This window comes from Plecotus auritus, assembly GCF_963455305.1.
Source record: "Plecotus auritus genome assembly, chromosome: 11".
Taxonomy (NCBI): Eukaryota; Metazoa; Chordata; class Mammalia; order Chiroptera; family Vespertilionidae; genus Plecotus; species Plecotus auritus.
Window position 1 is genome coordinate 19853448 of NC_137777.1, and position 22772 is coordinate 19876219.

At 36.0% G+C, this 22772-nt stretch overlaps 1 protein-coding gene across 1 annotated transcript in view; it reads left to right on the top strand.

The window, feature by feature from the left end:
* PKHD1L1 (PKHD1 like 1) overlaps positions 1 to 22772 on the top strand; it is a 140977-nt gene that overhangs the window by 52623 nt on the left and 65582 nt on the right. Inside the window, exons 24-39 of the mRNA XM_080646789.1 lie at positions 1861 to 2008; positions 3649 to 3803; positions 5615 to 5737; positions 6477 to 6582; positions 8969 to 9079; positions 10161 to 10325; positions 11293 to 11414; positions 12969 to 13101; positions 13513 to 13708; positions 14042 to 14184; positions 14587 to 14691; positions 15374 to 15562; positions 16321 to 16491; positions 17041 to 17267; positions 18834 to 19818; positions 22005 to 22253. Of these exons, the coding sequence (XP_080502915.1) occupies positions 1861 to 2008; positions 3649 to 3803; positions 5615 to 5737; positions 6477 to 6582; positions 8969 to 9079; positions 10161 to 10325; positions 11293 to 11414; positions 12969 to 13101; positions 13513 to 13708; positions 14042 to 14184; positions 14587 to 14691; positions 15374 to 15562; positions 16321 to 16491; positions 17041 to 17267; positions 18834 to 19818; positions 22005 to 22253 (3328 nt within the window). The remainder of the gene's footprint in view (positions 1 to 1860; positions 2009 to 3648; positions 3804 to 5614; positions 5738 to 6476; positions 6583 to 8968; positions 9080 to 10160; positions 10326 to 11292; positions 11415 to 12968; positions 13102 to 13512; positions 13709 to 14041; positions 14185 to 14586; positions 14692 to 15373; positions 15563 to 16320; positions 16492 to 17040; positions 17268 to 18833; positions 19819 to 22004; positions 22254 to 22772) is intronic.

A 22772-nucleotide genomic window follows, 5' to 3' on the forward strand; every position in this document is an offset into this window, starting at 1 on the left:
CCTGAATATTTTTCTATTTTTTTTCCTGAAAGTTTTATAGCTGTACATTTTGCATTTAAGGCTATGATCCATTTTGAGTTAACTTTTGTATAAGATGTGAAATTTTGGGTGGAGGTTCATTTGTTTGCCTGTGGCTCCAACACCATTTATTGGAAAGGCTATCCTTCCTCCATTAAATTACTTTTGCCCTTTTGTAAAAAATCAGTTGGGTATATTTGTGTGAGTATATTTCTGGATTCTCTGTTCTGTTCCTTTGCTCCATCCATGTGTTGATCCTTCCACCAATACCAACATCAACCTCTTGAAAACTGTAGCTAGATGTGTCTTAACATTGGGTATAGTGACTCCTCTCACTTTATTCTTTTAGTAAAAAATTGTTTTAAGCTATCCTAGGTCCTGTATCTTTTCATATAAAGTTTGGAGTAAGTTTGTTTATGTCTACAAAAATCCTGCTGGTATTTTGATAAGAATCGCACTAAATCTAGATTGTTTTGGAGAGAATTTTCACCCTTATTATATTGAGTCTTGCAATTCATGAACACAGTGTGTCTCTCCATTTATGTAGGTCTTTCTTGTTTTCTTTTATCAGCATATCTAGGTCTTCTTTGATTACTTTCATCATCATTTTGCAATTTTCAGGTCAGACCCCGTACATGTTTTGTTAGATTTATACGTATTCCATTTTCTTTGAAGCATTTGTAAATGGTCTTGTATTGTTAATTTTGATCTCCACATGCTTGTTATTTGTATAGAGATATGTGATTGGTTTTTGTGTGTTAATTCTAATCCTGCAACCTTGCTGAACTCCATGAATTTTACAAGTAAATGCTCTCATGTAATTACTACTCAGATCAAGATAAAGAAGTCATTAGTTCCCAAGACACTTCCTTGTGCCTTCTTCTTGTCATTGGATCACTTACTTTTCACCCCTTGATAACCCTATTTTGACTTCTGTCACCATTAATTAGTTTTGCTTTTTTTTTTTATCATATCAATGAGTAATACAGTAAGTACTCTTTTGCACCTAGCTTCTTTTATTTGATACAGTGAAATTCATGTGTTGCATGTAGCTCAAGTTCATTCTTCTTTATTGCTTCATTGTATTCCATGGTGTGAATATACCACAATTTATTTATCCTATTGATGGACTTTTGCATTATTTCTAGTCTGGAGCTATCATGAATAAAATTGCTAGGAACATTCTTGCATAGGTCTTATGACACTTATATTTAATCATCTCTGTGGGCATTGGGGCTAACAGTTCTAAATTCCACAAGATTAACAGATCTCTATGAGGGATCAGAAGCAGGAGGATATCATTTTCATGATTAGAGTTACAATTTATGAATTTTTATAGCATATGTTACTTTTGTTAATTGATTGGCACTCAACACTAGTCAGATATTTCCCAAGTCTGAATCATTCACTTCCTCATATTTTTAGTTAAGTTTTCAAGTCACCATATGCATTTATCCAAAAGGGTTTTTAGGCTTTTGATAGCCAAGGCCACATCTCATGTTTCTTTGCCTCCCCACAGTGATTAGCACTGTATCTTGAATAGAATCCCTGCTCAGTAAATATTTGTTCCTTGAGCGATGGAGGGTACACTCTGAATTAATGAGGAATTACTGTGGTTCCGGCTGATTGCTGCACAGATGACTGAGTTGACTTTAGCCTCATTATTGCAGCTCTTGAGGTACGGTCTGTGTTGATTTATGTGACTCTCCTTAATGTTCTGAGGAATCCTGAATATGTGAGGCTCATTTATGTCGTGTCACAGGATTGTACCATGGTGAAATAGAAATCATCTTAGCCATTGTTGTGTTTAATCATTTTATCAATATTTATTTTGGAAATTAGATAATCACAAACGAGACGGAGAATGAGTCTGTTTACAGAGGACACAATTGGCCAGGGGAGTCAAGGATCCGTATTCAAAGAATTCAAGCAGCGTCTGCACCTCTCAGAGGCAGCTTTGACATTCAAGCTTATGGACATATTCTCAAAGGTATAGAAAAAAGCCCGGAACAGTGGTATATGTGTCAGTTAGACAGTGCTGCTCTATGCAAACAGAATATATATCTTAGTGTACTTCTTTCTAATATCATGTCTCTATGTAATTTACATAACTTACTAAGGTAAAGGTAAATGACCCAGAACAAATTACATTTTCACTTTTTTTTTTAAATTTGCATGCATGAGGTTTATTTTTCATGTTGTAAAGTTTCATAGGTTTGACAAATGCATAGTGCCATATAGCCACCATTACAGAACCATAGAGAATAGGTTTACCACCCTAAAAATCCTCTGTGCTTTACCTATTAATTTCTTCCCTCTCCCCCTGAAATTTTGGCAAACACTGATCTTTTTACTACCTGTGGTTTTGCCTTTTCCAGATTGTAATTTAATTTTTTCATTTAGCAATATTCATTTTCTTATGGTTTGATGGCTCGTTTCCTTTTATCTCTGAATAATATCCACTGTGTGGATGTACCAGCTTATCCATTCACCTGTTGAAGGATGTATTGATTGCTTTCAGTTTGGAGCAGTTATGAGTAAAAGCTGCCATAAACATTCATGTGAAGATTTTGGTTTGGACATATTTCTAGCACAGTTGGTTAAATACCTAGGTATGCGATTGCTGGATCATATGGTAAGATTATGTTTATAAGGAACTGCCGAATTGTCTTCCAAAGTCACTATACCATTTGGCATTTACCAGTACACCAGCAATGAATGAGTATTGCTGTTACACGTAGACCCAGTTATATTTGGTACTGTCAGTTATTTTATTTTATTTATTTTAGCCATTCTAATAGGTGTGTAGTGGTATCTTATTACTGTTAATTTGCAATTCTTTAAGGACATGATATTAAGTATCTTTTTATATGTTTACTTTTTATCTACTATATCGTTAGGTAGGGTGTCTGCACATATTTTGTCTATTTTAAAATTGAGTTGTCTGTTTTCTTATTTTTGAGTTTTTAAGAGCTCTTTGTATATTTTTTAGATGGGTCTTTAATATTTATGTGTTTTGCAAATATTTTCTCCCCATGAAACAAGCCACAGATGGGAGGAACATTCTCATATTTTATTCATTGCTTCACCAGATATACCAGGTCATATTCTTAAAAGTTCGTTTCTCTTTTGCCCTGGCTGAGTGGCTTAATTGGTTGGGTTGGAGCATCATCCCATACACCAAAAGGTTTTGGGTTCCATTCCCGGTCAGGACACAAACCTAGGTTGCAGATTGGATCCCTCGTTGGGACTCTTATGGGAGGCAACTGATCAATGTTTCTCTTTCTCTCTCTTCCTCTCCCTCACTCTCTAAAAATCAATTTTAAAAAAACACATATCGCCAGGTGATAGTTTTTTTTTTTTAAGTTGTTTCTCTTTTATATCCATGGCTTATATGTTGCCTATAAAGTAAATTGATATTAAAAAGAAAAGTATTTAAGTCAAGCCTATCATGAGATACATTACTCATGTAATTTTTGTTTCCAAGAAATATATAATTTCTTGACATCAGTAGGATGCAAATTCATTTTTACTGTACTGGAGGAGGACAGTTGGTTTCCGAGTAATACATTTCATGCATTCTAAGGATGAGATAGGGTTGTGACTCCTTGACTCCTTCTGTGAGTGCAGGCCTCCCCGCTGCGGTTTCGGCGGCAGATCTGCAGTTTGCGCTCCAGAGCCTGGAAGGAGTGGGACGAGTCTCCGTTACACGAGAGGGAACCTGTGCTGGATACTCATGGCACATCAAGTGGAGAAGTGCATGTGGAAAGCAGGAGCTGCTACAGGTGCCCTTGTTTGGCTGGGTTTCTGTTTCCTTCTGCGTGATGCATGCTTATTTGCACCCTGCCACAGTCTGAAAACAATTGGAGACTGTGTTTATTTTTTTAAACGCCAACTATAGACTTAACATTAAAGAAAGGAAATTGAGGGGAAGGTTGTTCAAAATTAAATTGACCAGATATTATCTATCATGGAGAATAGTTGTCCATACTTTATTCCCTATCCCTCTGGAAAAAGGCCAGGAATATGTGGGAGGAGCCTAGACAGGGCCAGTCTCAGAACTAAGTCTGTACTTTAAGAGGGTAGGGTGGGGATAACCAGCCTCACTGTCCATGATTCTGCCACTATGCACGAGAGCTGTGTCCTGGGGCCTCGGACACTTTTGTGGTTTTAAAGATTACCTTTTCCTCTTCATAAGGTAGTCACAGCTTAAACTCTCATCTGCTTACCTGTGAGTAGAGTGTGGAAGGGGCAGGGGAGGGAAGACAGGCTGAGTATGTGAAGGAGAGACGTCTAGAAGAGACTCGGGACTCAGATTGTCAAACATTATCAAGATGATGCTTTCTATGAGGATGAGAATATGAGGAAACAGTCTCCCTCTTGCTCCATGGGTAAGAAAGGAAATTAGTACAACTTTTTTGGAGGATAATTTAGTAGTTATCAGACTTATAGATACCTTATGATTCAGCACTCTTTGCTATATAACTCTAGTCTACTGAAATAAGGATGCCAATATTAAATGTATAGGCACCAAGCTAGTTGCTGCAGCATTATTTATAATAATGAAAACCTAGAAACCTGAATCCCAGTTAATAGAAGAGTGGTTGTTAAACTTACACACCCTCACTACTATGCAGCCATATGTAGACCCACATGTGTCCATGACATAAGGTGGAAAAAATAGAGCTCTGCTTATGAAACTGTTTGGAAAAAAAGAAAAAGAAGAGGTTGAGGGGAAAAGGAAACAAACCAAAAAAGGTATAAAATACTGCATACATGTACCGTACATAGGCTGTATGGATGTCATTAAGATGTGGAGGGTATTTAGGAAACACACACATGGCCTGGAAGTAGAATTAGAAAATTCTGCAACTGACACAGCCCCAGCGACTGGGGTATCTCTGCTGATGTGCGTGCATCTACTGCCTTCTCTCTTTCCTGCCCAGTCTCCTCTGCCTATTCATGCTTTCTCCTCATCCTTTTGGCTCACACATGACCTTCTTCAACTTCATAAGCTCTCAGCATGGAGACGCTGATCTGATGGCCAGCCCGTGTACACTTCCCAAGGCTACCATATTGGTAGAGGGTTTTGCAAGTTGTACATTTTGGTTTGGTTTTACTTTTATCATTGGCAGAACATAAAACCCCCTGAGTGGGTAACAAACCAGGATAGTCAGAGGTGGAAAATGCTAGAAGTGGAAAAGCTGGCCCTCGGGTGGGAAGAGGACTAAATTTTTAATTATTAAAAAAACCACCTGTCAAAGTGGCATAGAACATTTTGAGAAAATAAAATTTATTAAACTATTTTCCTTTGACATATTTTATTCTAAAATTCAAGCTAACTTTAGTCATTTCATTCAAGTTATAATTGATGTAATATATGATAGTGCAATGATTTTAGCATTTTTTCCCTTGGATAGATTATGCTCCTTTCCCAAGAAATGTGACTGAAATGGTTTTGAATGGTGGTTGTTATTTGTTTGTTTGTTTTTTTCATCCTTTATCTTTTATTCACTTTCAACCATGCTAAAATTTAAAAAGAAAAATTAGTGTGGTCATTAGAGCTTTCTAGTAAAAGAATTTTGTCTAAAAACAGGTTAATGATTCCAACATTATTGGAGAAAATGCCAATATGACAGTTACGAAGGTAAAGGAAGGTGGCTTATTCAGACAACGCATACTTGGAGACCTACTTCGTACACCCAGCCAACAGCCACAGGTATTTTTGAAACTTTCCTCATGACGTTTAAAACATTTATAATTTTAAATGTATAGCTAGTTTGTAATACAGTAAAGGCCTGGTAAACAAGAGAGATGACATCTTTATTTTCATGTGAATATTAGTGTTAACAGTTGGTCTTGGTCAATTTAATAATGTTATTTTATGACCTTTGGGAAAGTTTTCTTCCTTATAATAAAAGAATGGATTTTTAAGCTCTAGTACTGCCTGTTAGAATTTGAAAATATATGCTTTCATTTAATCTTTACAGAAACTTTGTGTAGTGATCTTTAATGTTACCACTTTAATGATGAGAAAATTAGAATATAAGGAGTTTAGGTGACTTTTCCTAGAGTATCTTTATTTTCCTTCATGGCACTTAAAACCAGGGCATGTGCATTTCGTTTTCATAATTATTTTTATGGTCCTCTGCAACTATCTTTCTCACCTCAAGGGGGTTATAAATTTGGTACAGCAAGGATGTCATAGGTTTTGTTCAATGTTGTATTCCTATATTCTAACATTTACAACTGTGCCTGATACAGAGTGGTTACATTTGCTGAATAAATGAATGAAAGAATGAAGTGTCAAAGCAGAAAAAGTCCAAGTAGAATAGACTAATTTTTATAAAGAAACAAGGAAACAAAGTTTCATCGTTCATTCTAAATTCTTTGCATATTCTTCTGAAACATGCAACCTCTTTACTCTATTCTCTGTCTCCGTGTTTATTTATTTGAAGGTTGAAGTCTATGTTAATGGAATTCCTGCTAAATGTTCAGGTGACTGTGGGTTTACATGGGATCCTATGACTACTCCCATAATCCGGACCATACGCCCTTCCAAAGGTAATCTCTTGCTTTTTAGCTGAGAGTATGGGGTGGAAGACAACTAGCAAAAATGTAAATTCTGGCCCTACCTGGTTTGGCTCAGTGGGTAGAGTGTCGGCCTGTAGACTGAAGGGTCCCGGGTTCTATTCCAGTCAAGGGCACATGCCAGGGTTGAGGGCTCGATCCCCAGTAGGGGGGCGTGCAGGAGGCAGCTGATCGATGATTCTCTCTCATCATTGATGCTTCTATATCTCTTTCTCTCTCCCTTCCTCTCTGAAATCAATAAAAAAATATTTTTTTAAAAAGTAAATTCTGATAATGATTTTTTTATATTCCAGTGTCACCAACTAAGGCAAGCAAACAGTTCTACATAATAGGAACAAAGAAAGTTATCAGATTGGAAAGCTATGGACAGATCATTGATGACTTATTTTTGAAAAAAAAAAAAACCTTTAAAGTTGGACTCACTAGTCTTCTCCTTGTTCAGTTTCACACCACTAGAATCAGTCTCTAAAATTTCATCTGATATTGAGGCACTGTTCTTAAACTCTACTACCTAGGGTGTTGATTGACATCTTTTATCATATGAGACCACTTCTAGGAGATTTAGCACTAAAAGGCTACTAAGGAGACAGCTGCTGTTCAGTGAAAGAAAATAATTTGGTCCTAGATTTGAGAATAGAAGTCAGAGAAATTATTGCCAAGAACTCAGTCTTGGGGGACACATTATGCCATGTCTTCATAGTATATGATTGCTTTTTAAAACATGACCATGCTTTGTGTCTGAGCTCCTAAGGATCAAAATAAGCATCGGGGCTAAAGATTCTACGGAGTGGCTTTTTTCAGTCAGAAAGATAGTTCAGCTACTGTAATCACATATTAAATCTTGGTGATTAGTAGGAAAATTTACCCGATAAATTATCCAGCTCTTCCCTATTAAAACAAAGAAAGGGGGAAGGAGCAACATGAATTGTTAGAGGATGGGCAATATAATTTTGCAAGAATTGCTAAGCTTTTAAGAACAAAGAAATTGTAGCTAAAGATAACTGCCTGAGGTGTTTGCAAGTGTCTTAAGGTGGATGTCTGTAATCATTTTTAACCCTTGTCTTTTAGTCTAAGGTCAGTACTGCCAGTTTCTCCCATCACAATAGCACTTGGGGCCACACTATTGCCTCCATTATTGATCTAATCCTCCTCTTGACAATCCTAAAGTGATGGAAGTATAATCATATATCAGAAAATAAAATTTCAAATTTAAAAAAATAGCATATCTTTGTGATGAAAGAATATATTCTTCAGACTTTTTAAAGAGTAATGATAATAACTTTGGGTTAATTCATGTTTCACGGGCTCAAAACTTTTAAGAATAAGGATTTGATGAACTTTAATTTGGTTGTACTTTGGTATCTTTATTTACTTGCATCTATCTTTGTATTTTGTAATGAACTTCCAATGTTATCTGTACTTTCTGAAAAAAATTAATTCTTACTCAAAAGAAGTCATTTGATTTTTCCCCCTAAAATTTTAGTCTTGTTTTTTTATTTTTAGCTATTTAAATCTATGTGGGATCTTCGTTGTGTGTGATATTATATAAGTAGGGTGACTGTATCATCTATTGATCAAATCTGGATACTTTTAAGAGTTGAATGGAAAACCATTAAGTATAAGATTCTGGGAAAGCAAGCGTAAACTGGAATCTCTGAGGTACTTGATTGAGGATGTATCTCACCCTAGAGAGAGGAATCTTACTATAGTTCAAATGGGAAGTGTCCATAACACTTATTTCACTGTTTATCCTTTTCTCATGAATTTGTGATGGCAGCTCTGAAATAGTCTGTCGCCATTTAGAGATGTTTGTTTAATTTCTTTATTGTAAGAATCATTTTCCTTTCCTTACTTTTTTTCAAACTTGCAGTAAGATAATTCTTCCCACTAATCTCTATTAATACACAGATTCAAAATAAAAAGCAATGTAGAGGAATTTGATGGAAAAAATACCATTGCTGAATAAATGTGTCTCCCCTCCCCCCTTGCTGGCTTATAGGCTGATTGTTTATATCTTTTATTTTTATTTTTTTTAAATGTATTTTATTGATTTTTTACAGAGAGGAAGGGAGAGGGATAGAGAGTTAGAAACATCAATGGGAGAGAAATATCGATCAGCTGCCTCCTGCACACCTCCTACTGGGGATGTGCCCGCAACCAAGGTACATGCCCTTGACCAGAATCGAACCTGGGACCCTTGAGTCCGCAGGCCGACGCTCTATCCACTGAGCCAAAGCAGTCAGGGCTGTTTATATCTTTTAAAAGATAGACTTATTTTTCTCTGAGAAATATCTGATTTCATAACTACAGGTTCTGTGTTTTTTCATGTTAACATTGTTATTTAAACATCATTTTTCAGGGTCCTCTGAAGAAGGAACAATTCTAACCATATCAGGTTCTGGATTCTCTCCTAGTTCAGCTGTTTCCATCTCAGTTGGACCAATAGGTTGCTCCCTTCTTTCTGTGAATGGTAGGTTCTTTTGAAAATTATTCTTATTGAGTGTAATTGTCTTTCTCTAAGAGAATGTGGGACCAACGACCACTATTATCCTATAGGATAACCTGTGGGGTCATGAAATTGGCAAACTGCTCTGGGAAAATGTTTTATCTTTTTAATCGTTGGTTGTGACCACAAACTAAACCTTTCACTGTTGTACCAAGTCTTTATCCCATGATAGTTGATTTTTCTCCTTTTTCCTTCATAAAGTGATTACATAAAATCTTTTCTTCTTTGGTGGGTGTCTGAGACACAGAAATATGCGGATTTCTGCTCCGGTATTCCACAGTTCCTCTGCCTATGCTTTGACAATGCCCCATTATTCACGAAGAAGAGGATGTGGTCATCTTCCCTGACTGTTAGGCCAACAGAAACCCTATCCACTAACATAGAATTTAAAGATTATTCACCTTTTCTGCTCATGAAAAAATGAGGGCCATAAGTATTATTTCCCTAAAAATTATCTTTCATAATCCTAGGTGTATTTCTTAATTCTAGCAAGCTGGAACTCTGTAAGCAAATCCATCTTTCATGTAATTCACGTTGTTTTCAGTTAGGTCTTCTATGCACACTTGAGATCTACCAGTCGGTTCTGCACCTGTATTACAAGTACACACATACTGTCCTAAATGAAGTGAAGAAGGTGTTTTTATTTTGATTCAATCACCTTTGCTGTGAAAAACTATTTTACTCAATTTGGGACATAAACAGCATATTGAACCAGTTTTTAAAGAAACTGTTGATATAAATGGTCGTACAGATTGAATTTTTAAATTATTATACCCCCCTTTTTTGCCACAGTAGCAATCAGGAGCAAATTGTTTACTTTGGTTTCATCATTCTTTTTTCTAACTCTTTTCCAGAAGTTCTGATTTCAGGTAGTTTGTAAAGATTTTTTTTTTCTCTCATTAATAGTTGAGTAGTTTTCCTTAGGTATATTTCTTGGGTGTATAATAATGAAGGCGAATGTTTATATTTGCAAATATAGCATTTCAATAGTTTGACCTCATAAAAACATTGGCTTTATCATTTTCTTCTTCTTTCTTATCACAAGAAAATGAGATCCAGTGCCAGCTCCTGAATGGAAGTGCTGGACACTTCCCAGTTGCTGTGTCCATAGCTGACGTTGGACTAGCACGGAACGTAGAGGACGAGGTATTCCACTTCATGTATCAGAGTCAGATCTCACACATCTGGCCTGTTTCTGGAAGCTTAGCAGGTAATGGTTAATTGTTCTAAACAAAGAACATTGCATTCATTTCCTTCATTTCATTGCACTATTCCCAGAACAGGGTAAAGGGAGAGGAACCCAAACCTCCCTCATATAGAACAAAGAGACTCCCCTGTAGGAGTCAGAGTGATTAAATGGCTGACTAATTCTTTTGTTTCTTATGAAGCACTAGTCAGGGTGACTGCTTATACTTACATCTTAGGTTATTGAATTAATATCATCAATTATTACATGTTTCTATAACAAGCTCATCAGTTATGTCAAGATAAGATTTATTAGTTATTATTCTGCTTACCAGCTGCTCCATTTGTAACCACAGTCTCCATGGAGCTACTTGACCCAGAAAAGGTTCCGGGAACAAATCGGGGAAAGGGAGGCTGACGCAGAAGATGAGAAGAAAATAACGCATTTTGTCTGTTGTCTCATTTGCTTTGAATTTTGTGTTTGTTTGTTTTACAATGCTTAGTTTTGGATTTTGTGCTGATTTTGAACTTTTTGGCGTGTTTTGAGTTTATTTTTATTTTGTTGGGATGTTTTCTCAGGTTAACTTTTACTTAGAGGTATTAAAATTTGGGAATTTGGTAAGAGTCTTAATTCACTCTCATGTCCCACCATGGAATGGTTGAGCAAATAGAAACTGCATAATTTCTTTTTAGTATGAAGGAGGCACTCGGGGAAAATAATTGCTGCTGGTAATGTCCCAAAAGCAATGTTGGTTGCAAATTTGTTATTTCATTAAATTGCTTAGCCCAGCTTCTTTACAGTCTCTGGCCTCAGAACGCAGGCTGGGGTGTGTGGTGTGATTGTATACATCTCAAGTTTGGTCCCTGATCTGTTTGCCAACCCATCTCTTAAATGATTAGACAGTTCCTGAATGATGAGTTAGATTATTGCCAAAAGTTTCTTGTTGTTATAGTTACTTTGTTGTTGTTGGGTTGTTTTCTTCTTTATGTAGGTGGTAATCTTCTGACTCTATCTGGAACTGGCTTTAATGAAAACTCAAAGGTATTAGTTGGAAATGAAACCTGCAATGTGATTGATGGGGATTTGAATAAGATAACCTGCAGAACCCCAAAAGTAAGGCATCTGATTTTAGTCATTTACCTGAAATTTTATGAATTAAGGAACATCTCAGTAGAGGGTTAAACAAATTACATATTTTCCTAATAAGTGCAGAGTTTCAGTTATGCTTTTTAACAATTATTTCTTCAACATCTCTCTGCCAATATCCAAATACAAAATATTACTCCATATTCTAGATACTTAGATTCACATCAATAAGGATGACAGGCACGTAAACCAATATTAACAGTGTGTTCCATTTGAAATAATAGGAGTAAGTGCAAATTAAAGACAAAATATTTGGGAAGGAGTGTTAGAAAGAGTTCCACAAAAAAGCTGATGTCCTATCATAGCTTAAAGGATGAATGGGTGTTGACCATGTAAATCAAAGGATAAAAAAGATTTATTACTAATAAATAGTTTTAAAAAATTCAGGGAAGCAAATGTATATATATATTTAAAATATATTTTTATTGATTTCAGAGAGGAAGGAAGAGGGAGAGAGAGAGGTAGAAACATCAATGATGAGAGAGAACCATTGATTGGCTGCTTCCTGCACACCCTCCACTGGGGATTGAGCCGACAACCCGGGCACATGCCCTTGACTGGAACCAAACCCAGGACCCTTAAGTCTGCAGGCTGACACTCTATGCATTGAGCCAAACCAGCTAGGGCTAGATAATATGTTAGTTTTTACAAAGGAGCATACATTTTAAATGTGTTAATTTTCAGTTTATTGATAAAAAACACACTGAAGTTTCCCATGGAATATTCTATTTTAGAATCAATCATTGTTCTTTATTTATAAAAATAGTGTTTAAATTAAAACAAAGACTCCAGTTTGTTTGTTATGTGCAAAAGGATGATGAATCCAGCCACTCACATTTAAAAAATGTAGCAGACTGAGATGGGTATCATGCAGTTGAAATCTGTAGGAAAGGAAATTTGAGTATGCATAGGATCATAATCGAGATGAGAATCTGGAGGATAGGTAGATTAAAGCTTACTTTGTTTAAATTATATCATGATGTTAAACAATCAGTGTGCATTAAGTAAATACTAGATATAAGAAGTGTTTTTCCTAATTGGGAATTGTGCATGTGCAATACCAAATATCTTTTTAGGGGTTCAAATGTTAGTCTTGGATTCTGGAGCTAGGTTAGCTAACGATATAATAATGTGATTTGTCAGTGAAGGGGAATAAAAAATATATTTGAGTTTATTTTAAGAGCAAAATGTCACAACTTTTTATATCTTGTTTTATCAGTTAGAGAATCACTTGTCTAGAGCATTTTTATTGTACTGTCAAATCCTTAAAAATTCAGCAATATAGATGCAATTAAATTGATCAAAACCACCATAACATATGTCTTTCTCTAAAGAATTTAAACATGTAACCTATATTTAAAAACAGGACTTTATAAATATCTGAAAACTGACTTTTACTCATGACTTTGAAAGAAAACATCTTCGGAAGTATATTTTGAATAATTCTGATTGCTTTTAGCCATTGGATAGCCGTATCTCAACATTTAACATTTTCTAATTGTTTTTTTTCTCTTATTTCAGAGAATTGAGGGTACAGTTGATATTTCAGTTATTACCAATGGATTTCAAGCCACAGCAAAGGATGCTTATAGTTACAATTGTTTACAGACTCCAGTTATGACTGATTTTAGTCCAAAAGTACGGACAATACTAGGTAACACATTCTTCAATAAGATCAGTTATTTGACATATATAAACCATTTTGAAACAGTTTCTCTTGAAGTTCTGTGTCTTAAAGCAAAACAGACATGAGGTTGTTTTTTTTTTTAAAAAAAGAACCCATAGATTAGTCTATTTATTATTTCATTTTGAACATGCGCAATAGGAGAAAAATACTGTTGTTTTTTTGAAGTGCTTTGCCATCTTTTTTTCCCCTGTGAAACAATTAAATGCAGATTTTATCTCCATATGACAGCTCTCAGCTCTTTTGATTTCTCTTTTGCCTCCAAAAGTGTTGGGATTTCCCAAATCCAGTGAAAGAGATGAGTTGGTTTACTTCGTATGCAAACTGCACACTGCATAATAAGTTGAACTTTTTGTAAAACTTTTTTATTTTAAATAATAGGAGAAGGAAATTTAACAATTAAGGGTTATAACTTTGGAACTGACCTCACACGAAGCATGGAGGTATATGTGGGAGGAAAAACCTGCCAGATTCTTCACTGGAACTTCACCGATATCAGATGCCTTTTGCCCACGTTGTCTCCTGGGAAACATGATATCCACGTAGAAGTCAGAAACTGGGGGTTTGCTTCCACAAGGTATGGCAGTGAACATAAACTTGATGGCGTTGTGGAACACATGGGGCTCATAGTTTCAGGATAGGAAAAGAAGCAGCCAATCACCTTATAATACTTAGAAGCGTTTTTCACCTTTCTTCATCTCCTTTTTCAAATTAAGGGCATAACTTTGGAACTGAACTCACATGAAGGTTGGAGGGAGAAACTATTACCTACATGCTATCTAACCATATTGAGGTTCATGATAATTATCAGATTACATTCTCTTCTTAAATGAATCCTACGCTGGGAAAAGTTTCACAGCCTGACCTCATGGGAAGCTCGTTGAAACATCTGTTAATTTTTCTTTTGCAGAGACAAGTTAAATGCTTCTATACAGTACATTTTGGAAGTGAACAATATGTTTCCACAGAGAGGTTCCTTATATGGGGGAACTGAAATCACTATAATGGGCTTGGGGTTTAGCACAACACCCACGGAGAACACCGTGCTCTTAGGTAAGGGTTCCATCCTCACGGCCAAGTTGTTTTATTTTAAGGATGTGCTATAGGTGCTGACTTATTACACTAATATGCTCAGTCGTGGAAGCTGTATCTTCCTATTAGTGTATAAAAGGTTAAGTATATTTGGTGAAGCTGGTAAAGGGAAACGGAATAACCGCTTTTGATTTCAATAAATAATGATTGTGTATTTAATGTATATGAAATACTTAAAAAGATGAAGGTCTCTGTTCTACAAATAATTAAGACTCAAACATGATTACTATCAGAAAACTGTACCAAAAGATTACTATATAATATGAGGTTTTTATAGAGCTTTGACTTTTTAGTAATTATACTTTATTTCTATAGTTCAAAAATATTTGAGGATATTTTTTATCCCATCTTTATTCTTTCTAGGGTCCTTCCCTTGCAGTGTGACATCATCATCATCAGATGTCATAAAATGTACTCTTCCTTCAACAGGGAATGTATTCAGGATTACCAATGATGGGGAAGATTCAGGTATCAGCCACCATTTATATATTGTATATAATAGGAGCACTTACTCTGAAATTAATTTTGTTTTTATGTATTCTACACTTTAAAGTTTTCAGAGAATGTCTATTGTATTTCTTTCTATAATTTGTCAATGGTACCCCCACTGACATACAGAACTACATAGTGAATCAATGGTAGACTTGAGTCCAAAAGGCCAGATTTTAGTTTCCAAGTTCAGTAATTGCTGTTGGGTTTTACTGCAGCACAGAACCTCCTGAATTACTCTAGTTTATTATCAGTCAGTGGATTTCTTAATGAACATTCAAATATAAATTATATAGATTTTTGTATGCCTCTGGACCTGAGAAAAATATGTTTAAAAAATTAATCAGCTTTTAAAACTATTTCATGGGATATTTCTGAACAACTTGTTTATTGACTTTCTGATTATTTTCAAGTTGTGTCTTGATCATCAGTTTTATTGTTGTGTAGGTTACTTTTTTCCTTAGCTTCTGTCCTTAATTTTTATTATTTCTGTTTATTTCTGTTACATGTTTGAATTATGCACATATGAGTTTTACCATGTTATGTAAAAAGATTTCACTAGTAGCTATATAAAAATGCAATATTTTCAAAGATAATTATAATAATTATTTATTCCTTTTCCTTTTTTTCTTATAAACTGTGACCCAATTTTTGCTCCCAGTACATGGGTTAGGTTATGCCTGGTCACCATCAGTCTTAAATGTATCTGTGGGAGACACTGTGAGATGGCATTGGCAAGCACATCCATTTCTTAGGGGAATAGGATATAGAGTTTTCTCTGTCTCCAGTCCTGGAAGTGTAACTTATGATGGCAAAGGGTTTATGAATGCAAGAGAAAAATCAGCATCAGGTATGTTTCCACTTTGTTGAGTTTTGCATCATGCTTCTTTTTTCTAGATATAATAAAAAGATATTTTGTTTAGATTTAAAATACGTGTGTAAATAATATATGCAAATACACAACATTATTTAGTTGGCTTTTTTTTTTTGCTGTAGCAAAAATTTACAAATTCATAAGATATAAGTGAATGTAAGCAAGGTATTTTATATATTGCTGATGTGTTTCTGATACCTAAAGTATCTATATTCATTCTGGAATAAACCAATGGAAAATATATGGAAACAAGCAAAATAGAAGGGAAATTGGAATATTTTTTAAGTATACCAGTCTGCTGGCAAGGAATGAAATCCTGTTGATTGGAATCAGCTTATCATCAGTATTTATTCTAGGACAACTCCGTGGAGTGTGCCTTTTAGAAGCTTTTTATTGTATCCATGTAGCAGTTAGAAACTTTTTTACTCATGAACACAAATTAAGTATTATTTGTTTGTTGTTCATTTCTGGTCGAGTTGTTCTTTAAAAGTTGGTTAGTTATGCCAGATTTGACATCGTTTTCTAGAAAAGTTAAAGCTGGATCTTGTCTTCCTCAATGTAAGTTCATTATACATGATAGCTCTGTAGCCTCCAGGTCATTTCCTTACCACTTACTTTTTATTGAATATATGAAACGTAAGAAACCTGTCATCTGCATGTGCATTTGAACAAATTTCTCTTCAAAGATGCATCAATTGCTTGTATTTATTATGTACAATCTTAAATTATGGCAGGTTCATTTTCTTACCAATTTACTTCACCTGGAATCCATTATTACAGCAGTGGGTATGTTGATGAGGCCCACTCCATTGCTCTCCAAGGAGTCATTAACGTTCTACCAGCTGAAACCAGGCACATTCCCCTGCACCTGTTTGTGGGCAGCGCCGAAGCCACATACACTCAGGGTAAGAGTTAAAGATGGGCAGTATGTGACTCCGGTGACCCCGGCATATTTAATCTTTCTGGAATAGGATGCAGTTAACTGGGTCCAATCCTGCTTCTGTCTCTTACTAGCCAAAGGACCTGGAATACATCTGGACTACTTTGAGGCTAGACTTTATTCTATTAATAAGGATTGTATTAATGTTGTCTTGCCATTCTCCCAGAATCCTGTGTGCCTCAAATAATATATAATATTAAAAAGTTCTGATATTCTCTACGTGCCCGAAAATACATTAAACTGTGAAATGATGTTATTATTTTTATTTTCCCTATGGGATCTGGCCTTAGACAAATTGAAGAATAAGTTAGTTTTATATTCACTCTTTACTGTATCATCTTCGTCCAGGTCTTTCTTTGAACTTTGTTCTGCCTGGGACCCCTCTTGTCTTTTTAAAAAAAGGGGTTTACTAGAATATAAACCACCATGGTCAAAATAAAGAGTAATGAAATTTGAAAACAGCTCTTATTTTAGAATATTATCCATGACTTACAGGCAGTTCTTTTGTCTAAAGGAGAACCTGTGAATTTGCACGTGGGAAGCGCTGTGACAGGCTGCCTAGCAACAGAACCCCTGTGCGGCCTGAACAATACCGGGGTTAAAAATTCAGATAGATTGCTCTTTGAGCTTTCAAGTTGCTTTTCACCATCTATCAGCAACATTAGTCCATCTACCGGAACAGTAAATGAACTGATAACGATTACTGGACGTGGCTTCAGTAATCTGACATGTGCTAATAAGGTAAGATTATATAAAGCTCTCTGTTTTATTTTTATGAATTCAATGAAAGGGAGATATTTTGTCCATAACCTCATAATTTAATTTCTAACAGCTTTATTGTGATATAATACACATACCATACAATTGACCCATTTAAAGTGCACATTTCAATAGCTTTTAATATAGTCACAGTTACGCATCTATCACCCCAGTCAATTTTAGAACATTTTATTACCCTAAAGGAACCCCACAACCTTTACCAGGGGGGGGGGAACCTTTCTTCTTCCAAGGGCCATTTGGATATTTATAACATCATTTATGGGCCATACAAAATTATCAACTTAAAAATTAGGGTGATGTATTTGGTCAACCATTTATTTTTTTATTAATTTCTTTATTGATTAAGGTATCACACATTTGTCCTCATCCCCTCATTCCCATCCCAAACCCCTCCCCATGCATGCCCCCACCCCCCTGTTGTCCGTGACCGCTGGTTAGGCTTATATGTCTGCATACAAGTCCTTTGGTTGATCTCTTCCCCTTACCCCCACCCTCCCCTACCTTCCCTCTGAGGTTTGACAGTCTCATCGATGCTTCCCTGTCTCCGGGTCTGTTTTTGTTCATCAGTTTATGTTGTTCATTATTTTCCCTAGATGAGTGAGATCATGTGATACTAGAAATACACTTATAAGAACCGAAAATGAGACAAGCAATAATGGTTATGCTGGGAGGCAAATGAATCAGTCTGTAGTGAGTTTCTTTCTGGGCCAGCAGTTCTTTTGAGTCCCAATTTCAATGTCAAACAGTTCCTTATGTGAACATGTCAAAGGAGTTCCTACCATTTGCAACAACATGGATGGAGATGGAGAGCATTATGCTAAGTGAAATAAGCCAGGCAGAGAAAGATAAATATCACATGATCTCACTCATTTGTGGAATATAATGAACGGCATAGACTGATGAACAAGAACAGATCCAGAGACTGAGAAACGTCTATCAGAACCTCAACCATCTAATTAACTCACCCCTAATGCCTTGGTGATTTTGTGGGCCTTATATGGGACGTCCCCTACCCCTGCCTTAGACATTACTCCAAACCCCTCGATACCTCCCTGCTCTAAACAACCACTAATCTAATTCCTGTTTCTCTGGATTTCCTATTCTGGTCATTTCTTATAAATAGAATCATACAATATGTCATTTGTGACCAGCTTTATTCACTAAGCATATCGTTTTCAAGGTTCGTCCATGTTGTACCACGTATCAGAACTTCATTTCCTTTTTATGGCTGAATAATATTCTATTGTCTGGCATACACATTTTATTTATTCTTTCATGAGTTCATGGACATTTGAATTGTATTCACCTTTTTGACTATTATGAAAATGTAGCTGTGGCCATTTATGGACAATCATAATTTAGTTTTAAGATTAATCCAAGATATGCTTTAATCAGTCCCCCAAATCAACTTTATGCATAAAAATTTGCACTTCAGTAATTTTTAAAAATGCAGTTGCTGATAATACAAAATTTAACTTTGTATTAGAGAAATGTATTGACCTATTTTCATATTCATTTTATTTTCAGGTTACAATTGGTAGCTACCCCTGTGTTGTAGAAGAAAGTAGTGCCAATTTCCTTGTATGTCATATTGACCCTCAAAATTCAATGGACGTTGGCATCAGGGAAATTGTCACTCTAACTGTCTACAACCTGGGCATTGCTATCAACACCCTGCCCAATGAATTCGATAGGCGATTTGTACTTTTGCCAAACATCGATATTGTGTTGCCAAATGCAGGATCAACTACAGGAATGACAAAAGTGACCATAAAAGGCTCTGGATTCTCAGTTTCTTCTGCAGCTGTAGAGGTCCGTATGGGCCATTTTCCATGTGAAGTTCTATCAGTGAATTATACAACCATTGAATGTGAAACATCTCCTGCTCCCCACCAGCTTGTGACAGTACAGCTTCTAATCCATGGAGTGCCTGCCCAGTGTCAGGGGAACTGCAGCTTTTCATACTTAGAAAGCATTGCCGCCTTTATTACAAGCATCTCCCCAAATTCTATCACGGGATCTGTAAAAGCCTTTATTGAAGGAGAAGGTTTTGGCACTAACTTAGAGGACATTGCTGTTTTCATTGGAAACCAACAGTTCAGAGCTATAGATGTCACTGAAAATAACATCACTGTTCTTGTGACTCCCCTCCCGGCTGGACTTCATCCTGTTAGTGTTGTGGTGGGAAATAAGGGCCTGGCCCTGGGCAACCTGAGTGTTAGCAGCCCCGCAGTGGCATCTGTCACCCCGGCTTCTGGAAGCATTGGTGGTGGAACTACTTTGGTGATCACAGGAAATGGCTTCTATCCAGGCAACACCACTGTCACTATTGGGAATGAATCTTGTCAGATTATTTCTGTCAACTCCAGGGAAGTCCACTGCCGCACCCCAGCAGGAGCAGCTGGACAGGTCAATGTGAAAATCTTTGTTAACGCCATCCCTTATCCACCACTGTCATTCACGTATGCCTGGGAGGATACTCCACTCCTCAGAGAGATTGTTCCAAGCACAGGTATTCCAATGCCTACCTTTTTATTGTCTTGATATATTATTGCTAATACTTATTATATATATTTGGAATAATGTTTATAAAGGATTTTTAAGATATATTTTTAGACAATCCTGTTTACGCCAGTTAATACATGGAATTTGAGTTCTGTGTAATCTCTGTTTTGTGATTATTTTTTGCACATTCTTGGGATAAAAGTTTTAGTCAAATTCCAACTTCTATTTTGAAACAAAATCGTCATTAACTTGACCTAAATTTCAAAATTAAGGAGAAATAGATAGATAGCTATGGACTAAAATTGGTAATTAATTTATGTCACTAAAGTTGATTGATACGGTACAGGAAACACCTGTTCAATTCACAAGAAGTTGATCAAAACAACATAGAGAATTTTTTGGAATACCTTGTTACTATGAAACTAAAATTGATTATTAACTTATTAACACAATAGAATCCTTTCAAAGAGGTAATTAGATCATCAGTTAGAAAACTAATATAAAATATAGATTTTCTTAATTTAGCATGATTCATTTTTTCTAAGCTAATATAGATTGAGACGTCTTCTTGATCCTTTGTCTTTATGTTATGCTATTTCTGATCATCTTCAAACTGTTGGAATGCTTATCATCTATTTAATAAATTCTGGAGAGACAGCCGTAGTATCATGGGTGAGAATGTGGTCTTGTTGCCTAGGTTCAAATCTTGGTTCTTCTACTTTCCACTGATGAAACTTCATGCCATTGATATGATAGAACTTAGAATGGTCCCTTTAATAAAGAACTCATTAAATGTTATCCGTTACAAAGTGTTTTTTAGTTTATATTACCAGCAAAAAGTGCCAAGTTTGGGTAAGCAGTGACACTCTTCCCCCTTATATTTGTAGTCATTGCAAATGAACTAGATATTGGCATATGTGCCTTATTTTCATGAACCATTTATGTTTCATCTCTCTCTTTGAATGTCTCTTTCAAAACAATGTATTTGAAGACATAAGACTTATAGAAAGTGCAATTGAGCTGTTTTATTTACTGAAAAGACAAGGCAATAAGTCACACTTAGAACAACACTTCCATCTGAAAGGTGAAAATGCCAGACAAAATTAAAAACTTAAGACCCTAAAAACATTGTTTAGTTTATATCTTTATTTTTAAGATCTCATTAAAATTATTTTTTTACTGATTTCAGAGAGGAAGGGAGAGGGAGAGAGAGATAGAAACATCAGTGATGAAAGAGAATAATTGATTGGCTGCCTCCTGCACTCCCCCTACTGGGGATCAAGCCCACAACCGAGGTATGTGCCCTTGACTGGAATCAAACCTGGAACCCTTCAGTCCGCAGGCCAACGCTCTATCCACGGAGCCAAACCAGCTAGGGCTATTATTGTTAGTGGTCTTTAAAATGACAGCATATATTTCAGTGATTTTTACTATGGTCAATTATATGGTTATTTTTACTATTACTATTTTAATTAAAATCAAACTACTACTTGGTGATTCTGCATTGTAACAAGTTATGTTACTTAATATCTACTCACTTAATACTTAGGTATGTAGGTCATTTGGATGACCTATGAAAAACTCCACGTGTTTAATGTCTTCAATGCATTTTTGTCGAAAGGAGGTGGGAAGGGAACAAAGGTCTTGAAGCACTTTGTTCTGTGTACATTTATTCAAGGCATCAACCTTCATCTACAAGTCTTTAAATGAATTTATCATTTCTGTATTTACTATCTTACACCTAATCATTTATCAATCATAATTTGTTTTTCATGTTATATCTATGGGAAATATTTGAATTAAGAAAAATAATCCATCCTCAAAGAATTTCTAATAGCTGGAAAGTATAAAAAATAAAAACAAAATATACACCACCCCACCAACCCCTGCTTAGACATCCATACTTCCTAACTCTAGATCTATCTTCTCTTGTCCTTTCTTCTCCACTCGCCTGAATTCATAACTTACAACTCAGTAGAATGGACAGTAGGGGCTGGAAAGTAATGAATGTTGTCATAGCTTATAGCTAATATCCCACAAACTGTAATGTATATGACACAAACGTTTTGTTAATATTTATATCCATTTTTAAATACTGGATATTATTTTCTTTATGAAAGTAAATAGGTATATTTTAAATAGACATGCATTAGAATTTAGATTTATTTATATTCTTTGCTTTTCTTTTTAAAGGTCCACCAGGAACCAAAATTCAGATCACTGGATCTAATTTTGGTATTGATATCTTGGAAATTTCGGTGGTTATAAATAATATTCAGTGTAATGTAACCATGGTCAATGACAGTGTATTGCAATGCATCGTTGGAGATCATGCTGGTGGCACGTTTCCTGTTATGATGCATCATGAGACAAAAGGATCTGCTGTGTCCACACTTGTATTTGAGTACCCACTTACCATTCACAATATTCAGCCAACCCAAGGTAGTCATGAGTATGCAGGAACCTACAAATTCTATATAATAAAAGCCTAATATGCTAAATGTCCGGTCGACTGGTTGGCCATTCAACCAATCAAAGCGTAATATGCTAATGATATGCTAAGGCTGCTCAACTGCTCACTGTGACATGCACTGACCACCAGGGGGCAGACACTTTGACCAGCAGGTTAGCTTGCTGCTGGGGTCCAGCTGATCAGGACTGAGTGGTATGGGCCAGACATGCCCTGGAGCCCTCCTGTGGTTTACCCCAGCTGGCCAACCTCCAGCGTCTCTCCCCAGCCCAGATCGTGTACCAGTGGGGTCCCTCAGCCTGGCCTGTGCCCTCTTGCAATCCAGGACTCCTCGGGGGATGTCAGAGAGCCAGTTTTGGCCTGATCCTGCAGGCCAGGCCAAGGGACCCCACTGGTGCATGAATTCGTGTACCAGGCCTCTAGTATTTCATATTATTTCAATAAATGCGAAAAACACTCTTCAAACATTTGTAGTTCTTTTAACACATTAA